This window comes from Chlamydotis macqueenii, chromosome 25 (genome assembly GCF_036417535.1).
Source record: "Chlamydotis macqueenii isolate bChlMac1 chromosome 25, bChlMac1.mat, whole genome shotgun sequence".
In the NCBI taxonomy this organism is placed as follows: Eukaryota; Metazoa; Chordata; class Aves; order Otidiformes; family Otididae; genus Chlamydotis; species Chlamydotis macqueenii.
The window spans coordinates 4,165,197-4,186,401 of NC_141580.1; the positions used below are offsets into that span (position 1 = coordinate 4,165,197).

General features: G+C 56.7%; 2 protein-coding genes across 2 annotated transcripts; one reads left to right on the plus strand and one right to left on the minus strand.

Moving 5' to 3' along the window:
• The first annotated feature begins 5,644 nt into the window (after window positions 1-5,644).
• VAT1 (vesicle amine transport 1) lies at window positions 5,645-14,880 on the plus strand. Its single transcript, XM_086766570.1, has 6 exons — window positions 5,645-6,063; window positions 7,472-7,679; window positions 8,019-8,189; window positions 8,275-8,364; window positions 9,288-9,529; window positions 10,592-14,880. The coding sequence occupies exons 1-6, from the start codon at window positions 5,725-5,727 to the stop codon at window positions 10,691-10,693; spliced, it is 1,152 nt and encodes a 383-aa protein (XP_086622696.1). The 5' UTR covers window positions 5,645-5,724; the 3' UTR covers window positions 10,694-14,880.
• Window positions 14,881-15,233: 353 nt separating this feature from the next.
• LOC147597729 (uncharacterized) lies at window positions 15,234-21,100 on the minus strand. The gene is made up of 5 exons (XM_086766569.1): window positions 20,918-21,100; window positions 20,711-20,814; window positions 16,940-19,801; window positions 16,376-16,584; window positions 15,234-15,903 (listed from the first exon to the last, which is right to left on the minus strand). The coding sequence occupies exons 1-5, from the start codon at window positions 21,093-21,095 to the stop codon at window positions 15,834-15,836; spliced, it is 3,423 nt and encodes a 1,140-aa protein (XP_086622695.1). The 5' UTR covers window positions 21,096-21,100; the 3' UTR covers window positions 15,234-15,833.
• Window positions 21,101-21,205: the final 105 nt, after the last annotated feature.

Here is a 21,205-nt window from a genome sequence, read left to right on the forward strand (position 1 = left end):
TACGGCCATGACCCTCGCAAGGTGCAAGCACATACCTAAGGAGATGCGCAAGGGTGTCACCTCTGAGGACTCAGACAGAGCGCCTGCCCATCACATTGTGCAGTGACACCTTCTCTGAATTTTTATGGTGTATTAATTGTTCACTCCATATATATCTTTTCTGCACCATTTATCTTGGTCTGCAACGCCTTGTTTCCACCGGTAAGCCTCTAAACTGGGACAGAAGCAAGGGGCACACTTTAATTTCTCATCAGATCTAGTCTCAAGTGTCTTTTTGGCCTTGGCAAATATGTGAGAGAGCTAGAACCTTGCCAGGCAAAACTGCAGAGTATTAACGGTTAACACTCAGCAGTTAAATCATTCAGTCGCAAACAGTGCGTTATTTGATGGTTTCCCCTGTAAGATGAAGAGGTGGAGAAGCAGTAGAGTTTGAACAGATGCAGCAAAAAGATACAAATCACCAGCAATTAGGAAGGTTAAAAGAAAGAAAGAAAAAAAAAATCCCAGCTGAATCCCCTTTCATGTGTCCAGCCTGTTTACGTTCTGTGCTGGAATAATGCTGATCCAACTCACTGCTGGCATTAATGAAGTTTGCACCTCTGGGTGAGCAATTTAATTTATCTCAGCAAGCCAAAGCTCATTATAACAGTCCATAAATGCTATCAGATGAAAGCAGCATCCTTCAGCAATCTCGGGGATTAAAGCAAGGAGGCATTCAACTGACAAGGCTTCTGCCGGAAAGACTGCAGTGGGAGCGTGTGTGCGACAGGCTGAGGAGGCACAATGCCTCAATTACTGCGGATTTCTCTGCGTCGAGAAAGAGATCTGGAGCCTCTGCAACCTCTGGAGCCAGCGGCTCCCTTTTTTCCTCTCCCTTTCTCAGGACACCTCTCCTTTCATCAGGCCCAGCGCCACTGGAGGGATGTGCTGAGGGACTCCACAGGTTGCCTGCGGACCGATCACTCTTTTGTGGGGAGCAAGAGGCTCCTCGGAGGGGCAGGGGCTTGCAGGCACACAAAGAGGGTCAGGGTGGGAGGAAGAAAAGGGCCCATCCTCTGATTCTGTCCCCTTGGGTGTGGAAACCTCCCTGTCACACACGTCCCCTCCCGCGCCGGAGCCAGCTACTCGAACTGCAGCTTCCACTGCCGCCTGGCCTGCCGCAGCACACACACGGTTGCTCCCGTCGCGCCCTTTCTGCCGGGGCTGCGGCTCCGGCGCACAGCTCCGGCCGTTGGGACGGCCGAGCCAGCCCGGCTGGACGCTGCCCAGCAGCGGTGCTCGGTGGAAGCAGTTTCTCCAGCTGTACAAGTGATCTCCACCACCTTCGTGTTCGAAATCACTGTCAACGTGACATATTTTCAGTTTTGCAATTGGTTTTCCTGTGGAGAGTGGTGGAGATGGGGAAGGCAGGGCATGAACAGAAATGAACCCTCAAAACTTCCGTTTCTTTTCAGCTTAATCCTGAACGCCAAAGGGGAAAAGCGGTTTTCTTTTTAAAGCCTTCCTTTAAGCAGGCCCAACACAGCGAGGCAGCATCCTACAGGCCGGTTGTGCCCGGGCTGGGTCGGGTCCCTCCCGGACGCCCAGTGGGGCCGCGGGCTGGCGGGAAGGGCCCTGCTGCGATCTGAGGGATGGGGCTCCCCACGGGCTGGGCGCAGTGAGGGGCTCTGCTGCCCCGCTGCTGCGCCCTGAGGTGTTTCGGTACCAGGCTGGCTTTTCCTCGCCAAGCAGCCCCGGTGCCTGGGGGGTGGGCCAGGGGAACGAGGAGCAGCCGGCGCTGTGCGGCACTGCGGGGGCTCGCTGGGAAAAACCACCGCCCGTTGCAAAGCATACACCGTGCTACCCGGTCCTGCGTGCCGTACGGTTACCCAGGCCCTCGGCAGCCACGGTGAGCACGCGGAGGGGAAGTTTATGTGTTTTCATGCTGACCAAATAATCGACTTGTAAAGGGTGTGGATTGTGGATGTGATAAGCTTGTCATTTGGGGACTGTAATTGTCAGTAAATTATTGATGCTGTGGTGGAAGGTTGATGTTAAGGAGAAGGAATCTCCTTTCCCAGGGTTTCTCCAAGCAGTGCAGTAGAGAAGGTGCCTGCCTCCGGAGGAGGACATGCTGGGATGCTGTTCTGGGCACACCTGGAAACTGGCCTCGTGCCGGCTGCACCACTTGCTTCTGCTGCTTCCTCAGCCTCTGCCGTTTGGGTTTGTGCAGGGGAAGACACTGGAGCAGCCTCAGCTCAGCTAAGGCAGTGTTCTTTGTGGGAACGATACTCCATGCTGGGAGGATCTCTTCGGTCTGCTGTCAGCGCGAGGAGTGAGCTGACGTTCACTGAGCATCAGTTACCGCTTGACAATCGCCTCCATTGTCTCTGTGATCAAAACAGCAGCGCAGGGAACTGTGGCTGAGTGGCAGGTACGTCTGAAGGGTTGTGTCAGATCTCTTCCACCCGCTGCTCTACCTGTCAAATCCAAGTGTAATTTACTGTGATACAGGCACGGTGTCATCCAGGAAGCACAGCGTTCCTGGTACATGTGATGCAGCTGGGAGATCTCATCCGCGTCTACCTCGGTGTGCTTCCCAATGCTCTGCAGACACAGGTAAGGAAGAGGCAGACAGAGGCAGGAGGAATCTTTCTCTTGAGTTCCCAACAAACCCAGATAGATGGATCAAGGTCAACACTTGCTGCAGGTCCAGGATGCCAAAAAACTCAGCCCTGAAAACACCACCTGGCACCCCGTGGGGTCTGACCGCAGCCCCACAGCCCATTGCAGAGCCACCCCCCCGCACTGGTCCGCAGATGGGGGTGGCCATGGGTGGTCTCGGGGAGCATGGGCAGCACCACCAAGGAGATGGCGGCACTGGGTCAGAGCCTGAGTGGGAAACCTGAGCGCCGAGCACTTCGCCTGTGGCTGGGCAGTTACCCTCCGGCCTCGAGCGGGGTCTCGGGTGGCTTTTGTGGGCCTGGCCTCCATCCCAAGTGAGCCCTGGGGCCAAGGCCATGCTCCTGCAGGCTGCTGAGCAGCAAACCCCTGCCGGGCTTTCTTATCTCCTGCCTGTTCCTTGTTCCGGTGTCCTTGAGAGCAGAGAAGAGGGATTGTTAGAGCCCTGTGGGAAAATAAAGAGAGGTGGAACAAAGAGCCGGGCAGGGTGGGCTGGCAGCGCTCCTGCTGCAGCCATGTCCTCCTCGCCTGCTGCCAGAGGCTCAGGGGGAGCAGCGGGAGGCCGCAAAAATGTAGTCAGGGAGCTCAGGGTGAGCTGCAGGGCTATTGGAAAGCCGAGTGTCTGGGAGAGAGACAGTGAGAACAGTTTCCTCAGTGGCCTGTGCCTACCTCTGGCTGTAAATCACAAATCAGCGCCGTTCAGAAGGCCCTGGTGCCTTGGCTGTGTGCTCCCGTGCAGCACAAGCCCACCTTTGGAGAGCTTGCTGAAAAACAGGGTGGAGGAGTGAGCACCAATTCCACTGGGGAAACTTGCTGTTTGCTCTGGCTAACGCTTCCCCTTGCTGGCCCACACCAGCGTCCCATCCCCGGCGAGCAGCAGCCAGCTGCCGTACTGCGCTGGGAACGGCGGATCCGCAAGCTCGGAGCGTGCCAGCCGCAAACGCCTGGCCCGAGCACGTGCACTGGCAGTTCCCCATCAGCTCCCCGCAGACGGCAGCACGTCACCCGCACCGACACGCCAGAGCAGCAGCTGTCCAGAACTGTCCCTCTTACATCTGCAGCTTAAACACAGTGAAAAAACTACCACAGCAGAACACACACTGACGTAGGTAAAGTAAGATTTACAGGGAAAAATGTTACTAAACTGAGCTGATAAGGAAAGATTGATTCAGGAACACAAGAGACAAAGGCAGCAAGAGCAGCCTGCCCAATCAAACAGCGCTGCCGCTACGCAAACCCCCCCCCGTTAATCTGCTTAGAGCTGCATACAGCTGGAGCCATCCAGCAGAAGAGGAATCTGACTCCCCAAACCCGCTGCCTTCCTCTACCGCTCTCTGGGCCTTTGGGAGTCATCCCCGTATCCCAGGTGTCTTTAGGGGCTCCCTCCTGGCCAGCACGTTCCATCCACCACGAGAGCCCTGACAACTGTGAAAACAAGTCACTGAAAGGACAAGCGCTAGGAAAGCTGCTGGGAAGGAATTCCAGGAGGATTGTGCTTTGACTGCTTCTCCCTAACTTTGGGCGTGGGACATGCCCCGACATCAGGAAGGCACATCTGTATTTCTCAGAGCTGAGCAACAGCAAGCAAAGGTGTAAAGTAACTGTCCAAGACAGTCTGCGGTCCTGTCACGCAACTGGACATGAGCCTCCTCCTTGTTCCCACGGCAGCCATCCAAACGCCCATCAATACGCCACACGGCAGAGCCAGATGATGTGCAGCCTGCTCCAGGCCTCTGCCCTCCTGGCTGCTTTCCTGCCTTTGTGCTCCGCTTCCTGAGCAGCCCCAGCCCGCCCGCCTCGCAGGGCCCCGGGGCCAGCCCAGCCCGGAGCGCAGCCCTGCGGGACAAGGCCGCATTCATGCATAACTCCCGCTGGCCTCGGTCAGAAGGCTGCGTTCACGTGAAGAGCAGGACCGCTGCTGTGAACAAAGGCCCTGGGAAGGTTGGGATTTGCTAATCTGCGGGCCGGCCAGAGCCTTGCATCAAACGCTATCAGCAGTGCTGGGAGTGCCCTGCCCAGAACAGGCATTGCGCTGGGTTTTGCTTGGCTTGGGAGTTCTGGAGTGACCCAGAAACCTCCCCAGTACATGTTCTGATTGTCCTTCAGGTGGTCTTTGCTTTCTTTTGGGGGTGGATGTTTTTCTTTTTCAGGGACTGGTATGCTTGAGTAGTTACCCTGCAACGGCTGCGGGTTATCAGGGACAAGGACAGGTCCACCGGGCAGTGGACAGCGAGGCGTGGATCCGACTGTGCTCTGCACACACGAAACTGCGCCGCATCTGCAGGCTTGCTGGCAAGCGCGATATGTGGGAGCTGGACACAGATCCAAGCCGGGAATTCACGGAGAGGGCTGCTGTCCGCTGGCAGATGCTCCACGAGCAGGAAGAGAGACCGGATCTGTCGATCTGTGGACACACCCTGACTTATTTATCTGTCTTTAGTTACACGACCAGAGTTCTACCCCTCCCTCTTGTCTGTGAGCCAGCCCGCGCCTCATCTCCGCTACGTGCGGCCATTTCAGGGCTCGGAGCAGAGATGTTCACGGAGCCTCCCTGCAAGTGACATCAGTTACTGACAAATAAACGGCACAAGTAACTCCACGAGACGACACTCCAGGAAAACAGCCATTTCAAACGTCTCTCCAGAAAAAGATGCAAGTGGTTTGTTTGCTTGAAAGGAATCATTTAGGGAAACAAGAAAAAAAAAACCAAGAAAAAAAAGACCCCAAAGGTGGTGTGGAGGAAGGGAGAGGCTGCAGGCAGGACAGCGAGGGCGGCCAGGCCCCCGGGCGCTTTCAGGAGGGAACGGCTGCTGCGGCCCCCGCCCCCGCTCCCCTCTGCCCCGGCACCGGCACCGGGGCGGGGTCTCCCCCGGGACACCGGGCTGCGGCGGGGCGGCCGCCGCCGGCAGCGGGAGCGGGAGCGGGGGGCGGGCCGGGAGCGGGACAGCACCGCCCCGCCCGCCGCTCCCCCCGCCCCCCGGCCGCGCCCCGCGCCCCGGCTTTTCCCCGCCCGCTCGCCACCGCCCCGCTCCCGCAGCCACAGCCGCTCCGCACCGCTCCGCCATGTCCGCCGAGCCGGCCCCGGCCGCCGCCGCCCCCGCCTCCGCCTCCGAGCAGGCCCCGGGCCCCGAGCCGCCGGCGGGCGGCGGGGAGCAGGCCGAGCACCGGGCGCTGGTGCTAACGGGCTTCGGCGGCTACGAGAAGGTGAAGCTGCAGACGCGGCGCGGCGGCGGCCCGCGGCCCGGCGAGGTCTCGGTGCGGGTCCACGCCTGCGGCCTCAACTTCGCCGACCTGATGGCGCGGCAGGGGCTGTACGACCGGCTGCCGCAGCCGCCCGTCTGCCCCGGCATGGAGTGCGCCGGCACCGTCCGCGCCCTCGGCGACGGCGTCCGCGACCGGCAGGTGAGGGGCTGCCCGCTTGGGCCGCGTTCGGCGCGACACGGCCCGGTTCGGTTCGGCCCCGCCGCACTGCGGCGGCCCCGCCCCCGCCGCCCGGCAGGTGCGACCCCGCCCGCGCCCCCCCATCCCGGCCCGGTGCGCGGGAGGCGCCCGTGGCGGGGTCCCCGCAGAGGCGGCAGACAAAGGCCCTGACAAAGGGGCTGCGTGGGCAGCGCGGCCCCGCCGCCTCCCTGCCCGCACCCGGCCGCCCCCGCCCCGCGCGGTGCTCGCCCCGGTCCCCGAAGCGCCGCTGCCCGCCCGCCCTGGGGCCGGGGTCCCCGGGGGTCGTGTGCCGCGGGGACCGCCGGCTGCGTTGGCGCGTACAGAGCTCCCTTCCCGGGGCGCTGGGCTGAACCGTGGGCGATGCTGTTCCTGAGTGGGTTTGTGAGCGAACCCTTAAACCGCGCGAACGGGGAAGGAAACCGCTCCGTTGCCCGCGCCGTCTGAGGGTGGCGAGGCGTGGGCACGGGTGGGTTGGTTGCTCTTGGTGCCGGGCGTGCGGCCGCGCCCGCCGCTGCGGCATCTCCAGGGGGGACAGAGCAGTTGGCTGTGTGCGCCCCAGGCCTGTGAGTCTCAGGGCTGTTGCGGTTCTGGTGCTTTAACGTGATTGTTGGGTACACAACTGGCAAAACAAAACCTCAAATAAAGCCCTAGGGTGTCCGAGATGATTCCCTCCCCTCCAGGAAGGGATCTTGGTTTATTCAAGTGTGGATGCCAAACCCGCACGCGAGGAGCCTTTCTGCTCGCTGCCTCGGCTCTGCCTCTTGTCCGCTGGCTGATACGACCGCTCGGTGTTTTGCCGTCTCCTTCCCATTGCACAGCGAGCTGATGTTTCTTGCCCAGTGGGGTAAGAGCAGATTTTGCGGGATGCCTCACACTTTGGTCCTGAGGCTTAGACCCAGGAGGTTTTCCAAAGGTTGGACGTGGCTTTCCAGGGTTGCTCCTGTTCAGCGCTGCCCCAAGCCTCCTGCCTGTTGGCAGAATGATCCTTGCAAGGGGCAGCAGTAATATTTCATGGTGTTCACGCTCCTGCTCCCAGCTTGGGCAAGGAGGGCAGGACACAGCCGCCATCTCTCTTACCTCGTTGTGGGGGTCTGTTGGTTTGGGCAGCTGGCAGTCAGGCAGCACGCTGGGCGCTAGCCGTGGCCTGGGGTGCCCGCGGTCCCTCTGGGGCTCCTGGCGTGCGCCCAGGTCCGTGGCGAGAAGTGCTGTGCTGTGGCGCTCTTTGCCCAAGGAGCGGAGCAGTCCCTGCAGACCTCTGTGCAGAGAGCAGCGCACGTGTACCGGCTCTGGCACCTGGAGGGCAAGGGTGAGATGGCTTCTGCTAGCCTAGGGCTTGTTTCAGACCGCCTTGCCCTCTGTTTGATTGTAGGTTGGTGATAAGGTCATGGTCCTGGCTAGGTCAGGGCTCTGGCAAGAAGTGGTGAATGTGCCAGCCAGTCAGACTTTCCTGATGCCCGAGGGGATGAGCTTCGAGGAAGCGGCTGCTCTTCTTGTCAACTACATCACTGCCTACATGATCCTGTTTGACTTTGGAAACCTGAGACCCAACCAGAGCGTCCTCATCCACATGGCCGCAGGTAAATAGTTCTTACCAGCCTGTGCTGAGACTCTTGGCCTCGACACGCAGCTTCTGATGGGTGGCACGGGTGAGGAAGGGATCGGAATGGGGCTGGCCTGACAAACATTGCCGGGTTCACGCTGACCCGGGCACTGGCAAATGCTGAACCCATTTCCCAGCAGCCAGAGCCGGTCTCCCCCAGTGTGTCACTGGTGTCAGCCTACCCCGGGCAAAGCCTGCATGCCGTACCCTCCCGGCGCTGTGCAATCGGTACGAGCAGGGATAATTTACCCGTCGAGAGGCTTTTCTGACTGCTTGGGCTGTTTGCTTCTAAGTCTTTCTCGCTGCTGGTTTTCAGGTGGTGTGGGCACTGCTGCCATCCAGCTGTGCAAGACTGTAGAAAATGTCACCATTTTCGGCACAGCATCTGCCTCCAAGCATGATTCGCTCAAGGAGAGCGGAGTCGCTCACCCCATTGACTACAGAACGATGGATTACGCAGAGGAGGTCCGGAAAATCTCTCCCAAAGGTACCGTACGGTGAAGGACTCCTACAACTCTCCTGTATTTCTTTCAAGTGCAAAGAAACTCCTAGTTACTTTTAATTCCCTCTAGGTGTTGACATTGTCCTGGACCCCCTGGGAGGATCCGATACATCCAAAGCATTTAACCTGTTGAAGCCAATGGGCAAACTCATCACTTACGGTGAGTGTGAGCAGCGTGCCAAACCCCAGCCCCCACGCAGGAGGGATCATGTGGTGGTGGGGTGGGTGCGGATCTGCACGGAAGTGCTCCGTGACTGGATGCACAGCCGTGAGGGAGCATCGGTGATGCTGACTGCTGTGTGTATGGTACTTCTGTTATTTCCTGAAGGGCTTTAGGGTGCTTCTCTCTGAGGGGAGTGAGATTTGTGCCTTCTCCCAAGAGCTCTGGTCACAGGCTCCAAGGCTCTTCCCTCCCATGGTGAAATCTCTTTGAGTACGAGCTGGTGCGTGCAGGGGAGAAGCTGGAATGTCCTCACGGAGGAACACTGGCACAGCTGCTTTGTCCAGGCTGACTTAATGCACAGCACTAATAGAGCCTTGCTTTTCTTCTGGAGGATGTGTGGGTGATGAGGTTTGGGGCTACTGAATACTTATCTCTCCATTCCCCGGCCCTGAAACACTGTGATTTTGTCCCCTAGACAAAGCCCTCACACAGCCCCCAGTGGGATTCCAGACACTTGTGGCAGTGTGCTGCTTCTGTTGTTCCAGCCGTTGCAGCGTGCGGCTCCCCTGAAGAAGCCTGCTGGAGGAGAAGGGGAGCGCTGTCCTGCCAGCCTTGCTGGATGTGACTGTAACCCTCTCTTGCCTCTGCGAGTGCTCTGGTCTAGCTGTGCTGCTGCCACCCTGCTAAGAGAGTTGTTCTATATTTTTGCAATATATGGGTGCCGATAATCCGAATTCTGCATATCTTGAGGCCGAGGCAGGTACCTGCTTCCATTGAAGGTCAACTGGGTGGATCCTGATGTGATCCGGTTCTCGCTCTGTCCCTGCCACCGTACCCTGCATGTTGTCTGAGCTGGTAGACGGGATGCCCACCGCCTCTCGTGTTGTGTTGATGCCATCTGTGGCTTGCCTTCTTTTCAGGGGTAGCAAACCTGCTCACGGGACAGAAGAGGAACCTCATGGCTATGGCTAAAACCTGGTGGAACCAGTTCAGCATCAATGCCTTGCAGCTCCTCCACCATAACAAGGCTGTGTGTGGCTATCACCTTGGATATATGAATGAAGAATATGAGCTTGTCGGAGGTGTTGTCGCCAAGCTGGTTAACCTGTACAGTCAAGGCAAAATCAAGCCCAAAATAGACTCCGTGTGGCCCTTTGATCAGGTGAGTCTGAGCTAACATATAGGCTGGCAGCTCCCAGAAATTACCTTGCAATTGTTTTCTGCACATTGAGCTCTGGTTCGGTGTGAGCACCTTGTTCATGGTGGCTGAACTGTTGCGACTGTTTAACAACCATCTGTTCTTGGAAATTCAGTGCCTTTTCCCTTTTAAGATATTAAGGGGGAGCAAAATGGCTGGGCTCTTCTGCTCCAGCGCACGGAGCTGGGCAATGCCAGACAGTGTCCCTGTGGAATAGGACAGGTGCTCAGCTGTGCTCCGTGGGCAGCAGCAGCCCGTGAAGGGGCCGGGCTGTGCATCAGACTGCCCTCAGTCTGCACCCTGTAATTATGCAGGCAGCTGGGAAGGTTGCTGCTGCCCTTCCACGAGAGAAAAAGAGCCCAGGCAGTGAAGCAGAATGAGGATGTTGGAAAGGAGCTGCTGGGTTTTTGGCAGCTCTGCCGTGCCCAGGGTTGTTACATCACTGCGTCCAGGCAGTCAGGTTCTTCCCTTGGAAATCCTTGGCTGGGGTGGGGCTTATTGCCAGGGAGCAGAGGACTTGGTAATGATCGGTTGGTGTTAGTAGCTGAGAGTTAGTCTGATGCGAATGCTTAAGGAAAACTGATTCCAGGCCTGGCCCAGGTGCTGTTTTGCTTATACATAATAATAAAAATCTCCGCATGCATTGTTCTGTGGTTTTGTAGAAGCATTGTCCTTCTGCCTGTTGGCTGGGTTTCTGCAGGGCTCCCCTCTGTTTGGAGAGGAAGCTGTGGCGACACACGCTTCATTCTTCCACGGTTTGCGTAGCAGAGCATCCTTGCGTACGTTGCAGTTGGTCTGTGTGAATTCATGAGGGCAGTTTCCTACGAGCAGGCTGGGGCAGCTGCCCAGCTCTATCCAAAATGCTTCTGTGCAGAGGCACCCAAATGCTCTGCACTTGCTTGGACTTCTGGGAGAGCCACCTCCTGGATGCCCCTCGGACTACTCTGGGTGGACCAGGGGGCCCAGGAAGGGCACGACTGCGCTGCGTGGTGGGTGTGGGTCTCACGAGATTCCCTTTGCTTCCAGGTGGCAGATGCCATGAGGCAGATGCAAGAGAAGAAGAATATTGGAAAGGTCATCCTGGTTCCTGAAGCACCCAAGGAAGAATCCAAAAAAGAAGAGAACTAAGGAGAAGATACGTGTGCAGATTGTGAATTCATGGCTTAACTCCCTGATCTCTTTGGGACCTGGAAATGGACAGATCAGTAGCTTCCATCTTCACCAGTACAAGAACATCGTGGTTAAAGTTCAGATGAGGTTTGCATGCTCTCGTTGTGACTGACCCTTTGCCAGACATGCCTCCTGCCCTAGCTCTCTCTTTTGAAGCCTGTTTATTTTGTACATTTTTCTAATCACTTGTTTCTCCACTCAGTTTCCAAACTAACCTTGTTTTTCTCTGGCAGTGCAGCTGAAGCTTCCAGGCAGTTGGTGATTAACAACTGCACAGCCTGTCGCTGTAAAGTCAAGATGTAAAATACTGTAGCAACTGCCAAGTGTCTCCACAGCAACTGAGCCCTGCTGAAGCATTTGCACTGTCATCTCTGAGAAGCTCCTTCAGCAGAATGGCCCAAACTGAGGATGTTTCCTCAACAGCCGGAGGAAAAGCACGCTGGCTTAGTTTAACTCTAGCATGAGCTGCTCCTCTGTTTACGTTAACCACGCTCTTTCTCCTCTGCTTTTGTAAGGCCTCTAACACCAGTCAGATAGCAACAGGTCATGTTGCCTTTCCCTTGTAAATAACAACCCTGGCATTTTGGAGACTGTGGCATATTGCACTTAATTTGCAGTGGCCAAATAACCTGACAGGCTGGGCTGGGCTGTGTCTGAACACAGCAGCAAAGTTTCAATTAAGTACCTTGATCTTGTCCATTTTCTGATTCCAAACTGGATAGGGAGATCTAAACTGTGTCTGATTTTTAGAGACCATAAGGACTCAACTGTGTCTCAAATGACTGAACAATTGATGTTGGCTCTGTGCTTTATTAATGTTGGGCTCCAAGTTGGTATTGTCAAGGCTAAACTTCACCCTCGTGTTTATATCTCCAAGGGCTGCGGTGTTGAATTGGACTTTAGCAAGATGGGAACAAAATCAGCCCCTGTTAATGCTCGCTTTGTGCTGTGCCCTGTGTGCTAGGGAGGTGTTGCAGTTTGGGAAGTGACTTCCCAGAGCCAGTCCCGTAAGGCTGCTTCCCAGGAGCCTGGGCTGGCTGGCTGTGGCACGCCACTCAGTGAAGCTATTGCCAGGTTACCAGTGTAGATGGTAAACTGTCAAGCCTCGTGGCCTGGGCATCTTGAGCAGCTTAATTTGTGCTTTCTGTTCTCTTCTAGCTAGCTCATTAGACATCCACTCAAACCAGCTCTTGCCTTGTGGCTCTCTTCTTCCTCTGAAACTGCAAGTCCTGGGAGCCCTTGGGCTCTCTTCCAGCACTGAGGGCTTAGGAACTGCCTAGGGTGCTCCTCCCAGGCCAGAGCTCGGTTTCTCTTCCTCTTTTCTTCCGTGCATCTGGCAAGGTAGCTGTGCAGAGACCCAAGCCTAGTTCTGTGAGCGCTCCGTGTTCTGGGTGGTGCCCCCCTTTCTGCTGGATCTCGTTTTCAGCCCTGAGCACCCGTGGTTCTGTCTGTGCTTGCTTTGAGGCTTTGTCCTGGATTGTAGGTGCTGCAGGCTTTTAGCCTTTGTTTTGGATTTGAAAAGGTAAACCTGAGGGTGCTGCCCATCATGGAAGAGTTCAGGCTCCAGGAGCAAAAGCCAGCTCCTAGGAGTCCTGCTTAACCAAACCGCAAGGAGGGAAGGCACCTGTTGGGCGAGGGGCTCCATACGCGAAGCCCCGCTGCCGCTCGAGAGCAGCCAAGCACTGTGAGGGGCTGGGGGTCCTGCGCGGATGAGGAGGGTGGCGTCTTCCTTGGCCAGCTCCATCCTCCAGTGGGGCTCGTACCCAATAGCGCAGCGTGTATTTCGGGTGCTTGGGCTCAGTCCCCAGTTCTTGAAGTGTTAAAACAACCCCATTCTCTGCAGCCTCAGAGGAGGACCAGAGCCCCGTCACAGATCCTTGTCAGTCCATCTCTCACACTTGATACGTGAACTTCATAAACATGGTCTGATGAAACTCGCAAGCACAACTTTCGACCTTTCTGAATCCAAAATCTTGCTGCTTCTCCTTTCAAGCTGTCCTGTCGTGCCAATTTAGGTTAAATCCAACAGTGTCTAATGCTGCTTTACCAGGTCTGACAAGAGAAGGACTGTCTAAATTGCTGGAATGAGAAGTCTGGACCTGTTCCTCCAAGAAACTGGACTTCAGCCTGATGAAAGAGCAGCGTGCTCAAATGGCACACAACCCTGCACATCTTCAGGTTCTGCACGCTTGTGAAGGGGAAAACTATCCAATTGTGTTCCACAGGAATGTCCTTTCTTTGCTTTACTCTGGGCTAAGCGCGTGCTCAGTGCCTTACTTGGATGGCCTTGGATTAGGCAGCGTAGCGAGGCTCTCGCAGTCTGTCCCTCCTGATCCAGCGTGAAGGAGGAAAGCGGGAGTCCTGCAGCTTCCCGTAGGACACCTGCCATGAAAACAGTATCTCAGTGCCTTCTTCTACGTGCCTGTACGGACTAGGAAGTCACTGGAGCCTTTTCCATTCTGGCCTTTCAAAGTATTGCCAAAAACCTGTTCTGATTCTTGCTAGCTCTATTTCGTGACCACTGGTGATGCTGTCTAACTTACCGTGAATGAGCCGCTCCCTTTCCGTGCATCACAGCCTTTCCAGGGCCGTCCTGGTGTTTTGTGCTCCCCAGTCCAGAAGAGCCGGTGTAGAGCCCTTGTCTCCCCCGAGGCAGCCGTTTGGCTCCAGCCAGCCCTCCAGTGAGGCTTTATCAGCTGCCCCAGCCCTGGCTCTCCGGAAACAATCCCGGCTCCTGACTCCCTTCAGGGAGCTGCTTGCGTGTTCTCCCTACAAATTCCTCAAGCCCCTTCGGGGCACCAGTGCTGGGCAGTTGCTGTTTGTTGGAGTTCAGCACCTGCTGTTTCATGTCCCGCGCTAGCCACAACGTTTTTCTACAGAAACACCAAGGTTAACTGTAACCTCGCTCTCCACTGCCTCACTGATAAACGCTCTGTTCTAGGTGGCTGTGGTTGGTTGTTTTTTTGGGTTGATTTTTTTTTTTTTTTAAAAAACTTTTTTTACGGACATTTTATGGGGTGATAAGTATAGAACCTATGTAGAACAACTTCAAGTGTCTTAACTCAAAGTTAACCAGCAGGTTTGTATACTAAGGACCAAAGCAAAAAAGCAAAAAAAAAAAAAAACAAAAACCACCAAACAAAAACCCTAGGATACAAATCATTCCACTCAGTGTTGCTTAACTGTTTAGGGCAAAGTTGCGCCGTGGAGGAAATGGGAGAGTCCTGTGCTTCAGCTACGTGTGCTATTCCAGCTATCAGAAGTGCAATTTAATGTTTATTTTACTGATTGTCTGATCCAAAGGTTGTGCTGTGAGGAGTCCAAGTGGAAAGCAGGAGTAAAGGAGCTCACACGCAGAGGTGAGGCAGCCCTGGCCCTGCGCGCTGCCGCGGGGCGGCTGCTCGGCACGGGGGTGCGAGTGCCGCTCCCGTGTTGTTACTGCAGTCGCGTCCCAGAGTGCTACTGCTGGTCTTGGACAAAATGCAACTCCTTTGCTCTCACCAGGCAGCTTCTGTCACGTTTCTGATGCTTTGGTTTCTCTGCAGCTCTCTTGTGTTCACACTAACTGCAGAAGAGGAAGGGAGCAGGCGCAGCCTCAGCTGGCGCAGAGGAGCATCACCCCTGCCGCGTACTTTGAGCCGGGGAAAGGAGTTTAGCTGTAAATTTCATTTCAGATGCCTGTATTAAACTACAATTGATGGAACAGGGAGAAGTAAGAAGCATCGTGGGCCTCAGGCTTTAATGGGTGCAGGATCCTGGCCCGCTTACAGCTGCTACCGTAGGTGTAAAACCACTCCTGGTGCCTAACGAAGTCTCTGGTGTGCCAAGCCCTGGTGATGGCAAAGCGGCGTGAGCGCGATGAGAAGCGCATCAGACTCTGAGCCTCTTACAAACGGTCTGGTCTGTCCTGTCTGAGTCGTGTTGATTTGCAGGTGTGTGATACGAGTGATACTCATGCTACAGACACATGGAAAAATCTTTGGTTTAAAAAAAAAATATATTCCGCTTTGTGCGTGTAACCGTGTCGGACAGAAAGCAAGTGTGCCAATGCTGTTTACATGACTATAATGTGTAATGCTCCTCTGTCTAATGTTACCATATGCCTTATGTGTTTCAAAAGTTAATTAAAGCATAACAAAACCCTCCGTGCTCTGCTGCTCGGGCTTCTGTCAGAATGACCCCTCTGTCCCCAGCTCAGCCTCTGAGGCGCTTTCATTGCTTTCCAGGCAGGCAGGGCGTGGACACACGCAGTTTATAAATTCTAACAGCTCTCCCAGGGTGAGAAGATGCCTCTGCTCTCAAGGACAACTGTTAATTGTTGTCTCGAGTGTTTCCTTGATCTGCTAACAGCCTGTTAGGGAGGGCTGTTAGGGGTGATTTTTGTTTGCAAAGCCCTGCACTTTACTCTGTGTCTGGGTATCTCTGTAGCCACTCGAGATTGAAATGGGTGCCTGGGGTGATGGTAAGGCAAGACATGAACAACCACTACTAAAAAAAATGTGTGAATAAGTTTTGTTTATTTGTGTTTCTCCACCTTGAGATAGTCCATGCCTGCGGATTCTCATGGGAGGCAGCTGTCCTGGGCCCTGAGAGGTGGTAACGCTCTCCCCAGGGGAGCATCAGGATGCCTGCTGGCCCCAGATGCTGGGGTGGGGCCAGAGCTGGGGGCTGGCTGTTGGGGACTGAAATGTCTAAGTGCAGAGCTGAAATTAATGAGAACTCAGCTGGAGGGGAAGAGACTTCCGAAGACAGGGTTGGACTACACGCAGGCTCCTGCCCAGGTTTGGGTTACGCTGCTGAAAGCCGTGCTGGGGCTCAGCCTGGGACTGGCGTTGAATGAAGCTGCGTAACTGGTGGGTGAGGATGAGCATCCAGGAGCTGGAGTTTCAGAGGAGCTCCGATCCAGGCTGAGGCTTTGGCGTAAGGGCCAGGGAGGTGCTGCTGTCACTAAGGTGCAGATTTCTGACTACCTCTGGGGACACTGGAGCTCCTTGGACGAACATCTGCTTTTTCCTGAGCTACATGAAGCTGCAGTTTTTGTCAGCTGGAACGGAAGGCGGAGCAAAGGCAGGGGCTGTGGCCACTCAGGCAGGACGCCTCACGCAACGCCCAGTTTCTTCAGTACTGCGCAGACCTCACGGAGATATTGGGCGTCTGGATAGCCGTTCCTGTGGGGCGGAGAGGGAAGTGGTGTAAATCCTGCTGATGGTGCTAAAAACCCCTGAGGGGAGCAACAGTTTATGTTTGCCCCAGCCCTTCAGCAGGGGCTCAGGGTGGACATCCTGCTCTCTCTGCCTGCCCGCAGGCACAGCTTGCACCCAGAGCTGGCTGCAGAGCTGGGAAAAGCCAGGAAAGCTGTAAGTGAACAGGGCCCAGAGTTCTTCTCCGTGGGGAATTTATGGATGTGGAACGGGCAAAGGCTTTAGCTCCAGCTGGAGGGTGCCAGGGCTGGTCTGCCACACCACAGCTGCCCTGTGAGCTGAAGCAAAGGGAGGCACCAACTCGGCCACTGTGGGAGCCTAGAAGAGCCACCCATTCCGGGTTTTGTTGAGCTGGAGCCCACGGTTCTCATCCTCTGATTGCTATAAAAAAACCCAAACATTCCCAAAACGTGGAAGCTTGGGATGAGCTGGGTCATACCTGGCTTTACCTCCTTCCCAGGAGGTTTTGTGTGGGATAAGGCCCCAGGTCACTCTTTCCTCTCCATCACAGGACTTGATCTGGAACGTCAGCCCACGCTCAAACGCTTTCTTCAGCAGCATTGCTGTCTTCTGCCCTTCGCTGTTGTCAGGCAGGAAGGCACAGAACTCCCCTCCTTTGTAAGGCTGTCCTGGGCGGGGATCACCAACCTTAGCACAAGAAGAAGTGTTTTAAACAACAACCGGAGTACCATGCCTCAGAGCTGGCTTCTGAGATTCTGCCCAGCTTGAAAACACACAGACGACCGTGGCCCTCGTGGGCTGCCAGGTGCTTTTTAGTCAACTTTTAATTGACTAAAACCAGAGGTCACAGGCTCTCCAAAGGCAGCCAGCTGCTCCCAAACCTGGTGTAAGTACTTTTGGCCTTCCACAGCACCTCTGCTCCTTTGTGTGTGTTTGCCACGGAGCTGAGGTTGCCTCCCTCATCCCCGACACCCCTCTCACCCCCACTGAGAGAACCCATTGCAGGTCCTGCAGCGGGATGGCCCCCGAGGTGGGTACCTACCCCTTGCACGCCATCTGGGATGTTGTAGGCAACCTGGAGCGTTAGGTCTCGATAGTAGCCAGGCAGACTCTGAGATATTGAGGAGATCTTGAACGTCCCTGGGATCTTGTGGCTTGGGGCAACCGAAGAGGAGCTGCAGCAAGCCGGCTGCGTACTGATGGCTGCAAAACACGTCCTGCACAAGGCATGGCCGCAGGGGGCCTGGCACCTCACACCTGAGCTCTGGCAAGCATCGCAGTGGCCCAGAGGGGTCTTGGAGCTTTCCTGTCCAAGGCTGGGGCCTCGTTTTTGCTGTGACGAGCGGTCAGGCTCCTCCTGCACGCTGCTCCTGCCCGATGGCTGCAGGGCCCTTTCCTGGCCCCTGGGCTCTGCTGCAGGGGACGGTTCAGCCGCGGCCTCGGGTGGCTCAGCAGCCATGGTCCTGTACAGCCAGGTGGGCAGGGAGTGAGGGGCTCCGTCGGCTGCAGGAACCGGCGAGCGCAGCTGTCCCCTCGCTTCAGTGGGGCCTCCTCTGCTCTTGTCTCTCACAAACTGGAATTTGTCTGGCAAAACTTGCTTTAGCCGCGCCATGTCAGGCTCCCCCACAGACAGTTTTGTCTTCAGCTGTTCCTGGGAGTCCCTCAGACCGGCAGGACTCTGCTTATCCACTATGCTAGGGCTGTGAAGGCTGTTTCCTCCTTCCACAGCCCCACCATCAACATGGTCACTGGCCTCCTCCTGCCCCAGAGCCTGCTGGAACCTCCAAGGACTGGGGGACCTCTTTTTCTCAGCCTCTGGCAGCCGGGAAGCCCCGAGCACATCTGCACGGTCTGCTTTATCGCTAATGCTCAGGTGCTGCAGGCCCATCTGCAGGGAGTCCAGGCTGCCGGGAAGGGCAGCACCCAGCATCGCATCCTGGCTTCTGCTCGGCTGGATGGCGCTTGCGTGCGCTGTACTCTCTGGTCCTGGAGACAAGGATGAACGTTTCAGGGCACGGAGCCTCCTGGAAGAAAACACGTGGAAGGCTTCGGTCACTCCCGGCAGCATCTCCTTGGGGCAGGCAAGATACAGCTTGTACTTGTCCTTGCTGACTCCAACCTGGAGAGAGCTTCCTTGCAAGAGGCTGCAGAGTTCACTCAGGGCACTGTCATCTGGCCCGTCTACAGCGAGCTCCGAGTAGCTCAAGCTCTGACACACAAGGTCAGGACACTTCTGCACAAGAGCTTCCACCTTCCATTTAGCCTGCAAGAGCTCGCTCCTGTCCGCTGCCTGCAGCGTCAGCACCACGCAGTCCCCGGTCCGACGCTCCGAGATCTGCACGCCGCCGGCCCTGCACAGTTCACCGATAGCAGAGCCGCAAACGTCCTTCAGGTAAGACCACTGCAGAGCGTCCAGGCTCATTTCTTCACTCACCCAACTGCCAGCGTCTCGGGGCTTGTCGCCTTCCTTGGACCTCGGCAAGGAGAAGCTGTTGGAACGCCGCAGCAGAGGCCTGGATTCAGGGGGTTTAGAGTCTAAAGCAGAAGAGGTCCTCATGTCAAACACACTAGATGTGCCAGCGAGGAGGTGGTGCTTGACGGGACCCAAGCTTTTAGAGGCCCCAGGATGCTGCAAGGCGCTGTTCTCTTTGCCCCCAAAGGGAGACGGAGCCTTTTGTCTTGCAAGCCTGGCACCTCCCTTCACATGGTCCCATTCTTTGGCGTCCTTCTGCTGAGACTCTGCCGCCGACCCCAAAACCACATCTCCTGTAGAGGCTGGAGGCTGGTCGCTGGGACCTGGAGCATCCGTCTCTGGCAAGTGCTTTCCAGAAAGCTGCGCCTGTGCCACCGGTGAGGAGTCCTGATTCTGCGAGAGGCCCCGGCGGGCCTGAGGCCTGTCAGCTTTCAGGTTGCTGAAGGTGGCAGCTAGCTTGAGCTCGCCTTTCGGCTCCGGCCTGCCTGGGCTGAGCCTTGGGGCTGAGGTGTCCACAGGCACTGTGGGCTTGTGCCCCGCAGCCTCGGCGGTGGGGGAGGTTGCTGGGTGCGAGGGCAGGGAGCTGCTGAGCACACCAGCCGTCTGTGCAGCACCTCTTCTGCTGCCGAAATTCTGAAGGCACTGCTTGGCCTGGGAGACATCAACAACGTTTCCAATGAGATAAAGCTGCTTCTCGTTCTCATGGCAGAGCAACTGGGGATACAGATTCTGCAGCTCTTGTGTCAGAGCCCTCAGAGCCTGGCTGTCCATATCCAGTCCTCCCTTGGCGATCTTCTCCTTGCGTAAGCTCACCTCCAGCTTCTGGTAAAGCTGCTGCAGGGCCAAGCGGGCCTGTCGCAAGGCATCCATGTCCCCAGACACACCTGCAGATGGCTGGAGGTACAACATGGCAATGCCATCGCTGCTAACATCCACCACATCCACACCGTGCCGGCGTAGCACGCCTCGGTACTCGGCAGCACAGAACCTCTGCATGTAGAAGTAAATGTCCGAGTCCATCACTAGGGAAAAGTCCTCCAGCTGTTCCACAGCTTCCCCATCCACTGGGCCACGAGGTGATGGGAGGTCAGCTGCCTTTTCACACACCTGGTCCTGATTCGGCAGTTTTGCCGTCTCTCGTGCTGACTCAGCGGAGTCAGGCACTTGCTGGTGATCACGCATTCTGGTCTCTTTGGCCACAGAACTTGGCAGAAGGATCTCTCCTACGGCTTGGCTCTTGAGGTTCAGGCTGCCCAGCAGGTCTCTGCTGAAGGCCTGCAGCTCAGTGAATCGTCCCTTGACTGTGCAGCATGTCTTCTTGAAGTCAAAGTCAAACTGCATGTTGCTGTAGCCTTTACGCAAGTTCCTCAGGAGGGTTTCGCCAGCGGGAAGCTTGCCATAGTCAACCGTCACGCAAGCGCATGTGAAGATCTGTGAGTAAGTAGCGAAGGAGTGAGAGAGCAAGGACCAAAAATACCCCCCCCCCAAGGCACGGGGGGAGGCGAATGCACCTGACACGCGCCACAGCTCTCTCACTCCTTATCGTGACAGAAAAGACAAGATGGAAGCCACTGCCTTCTCTCAGCATTCTGCTGTCGTATGAGACGGGAGCGTAGCACCAGCAGGACTGAAAGCCCCAGCCAGCCCAAGCAACTCTTGAACCACAGCAAAAAGCTTTCTGCAACCAAGGGATGCAAAAGGCAAATCACAGAGACGCGGCCTCACTTCTACAGGCTGGGAGCTCTGCAAACAGCCCAAACCCAAGGAATCCACTACCCCTTCTGCATCTGGAATGCAGTTGCCCTCTTCCTCTTCCAGAGCTTCGGCTGCAGACCTTCCAGCAGGCTGGCACCACTTGTGGAAAGGTCTGCTATCCCAGGCTAACTCCCACGCCCTTGTTTTTAGAGCTCAGACACGAAAACATGAGATGTGGTCCTGCCATGCTCTCTTGAAACTGGAGGAAGAGGCAAGAACTCTCCAGTGCCTCCTAGACACCAGCCTGTCTGTCTCCTAAGCTCCCCTGAGAAGGAGAGAGGAAAGACACACTGCATGTGCCCAGCTAACGGCACGGAGCCCAGCTAACGGCACGGCAGAGGCGTTAATGGAATCCCCCGCGTGTCACCAGATGGGCTGAGGAAAAGTGCCCCTTCCTTCTGGTCCTGACCACTCCTCCTTGCTTTGACAGCCACAACGACCGACCAAGCCTGCCTGGCTGATCTCCTGCTACTGGCACAGGAAAAAAAAAAATAATTCCTCGCTTGAACAGGAATACAAACGGATTTGCTTTCAGGCTACTGAAGACCAAAGGAGCGAGTGAGGCTGCCCCGGTGCCCCCCGTACCTCGTCAGGGCTCAGCTCCGCCACATGCGCCGTCACTTCCAGCGGGTATGTCCTCCCTCCGATGGCCAGCACGTGCTCCTTGGCCTTCAGGATCCTCTGGGCCACTGGGTGGGAAAAGCCGGGCAAGCGCCCGCCTCAGCCCCGGCCCCGGCCCCTGCCCCGAGCGCGGGGGGGCTCGGGGCTCGGGGGGCTCCCCGCGGCCGTTACCTTCCGGAGCCTCGAAGGTGATGAGGGCGCAGCGCCGGGAGCCGCCCAGCACCTGGACGTCGGCGATCTCCCCGCCGCCGTTGCGGGAGCGCAGGAAGTGGATGGTCAGCTTGTCGGCCACCCGGTCGGGGGGCAGGTCGGCGGGGAGGCCCCGCACCCGCACCGTGCGGCCCGCCATGCCCGCACACGGCCCGCGGGCAGCCCCGCTCGCCCCGGCCCCTCCTCACCCGCCCCGGCTCCTCCCGCCCCTCGCCCGACGCTCCGGCGCGGCCCCCGCCCGGCCCCCGC

Excerpts from the sequence above, each read along its gene's own strand:
- LOC147597729 (XM_086766569.1), bottom strand. The coding sequence starts at position 21,095 with ATGGCGGGCCGCACGGTGCGGGTGCGGGGCCTCCCCGCCGACCTGCCC. Across the intron at positions 19,802-20,710 it reads CGGAGCTGAGCCCTGACGAG|ATCTTCACATGCGCTTGCGT; the intron begins GTACGGGGGGCA and ends ACTTACTCACAG. Across the intron at positions 16,585-16,939 it reads TCCCAGATGGCGTGCAAGGG|GTTGGTGATCCCCGCCCAGG; the intron begins GTAGGTACCCAC and ends TCTTGTGCTAAG.
- VAT1 (XM_086766570.1), top strand. The coding sequence starts at position 5,725 with ATGTCCGCCGAGCCGGCCCCGGCCGCCGCCGCCCCCGCCTCCGCCTCC. Across the intron at positions 7,680-8,018 it reads CCTCATCCACATGGCCGCAG|GTGGTGTGGGCACTGCTGCC; the intron begins GTAAATAGTTCT and ends GCTGGTTTTCAG. Across the intron at positions 9,530-10,591 it reads CCGTGTGGCCCTTTGATCAG|GTGGCAGATGCCATGAGGCA; the intron begins GTGAGTCTGAGC and ends CTTTGCTTCCAG.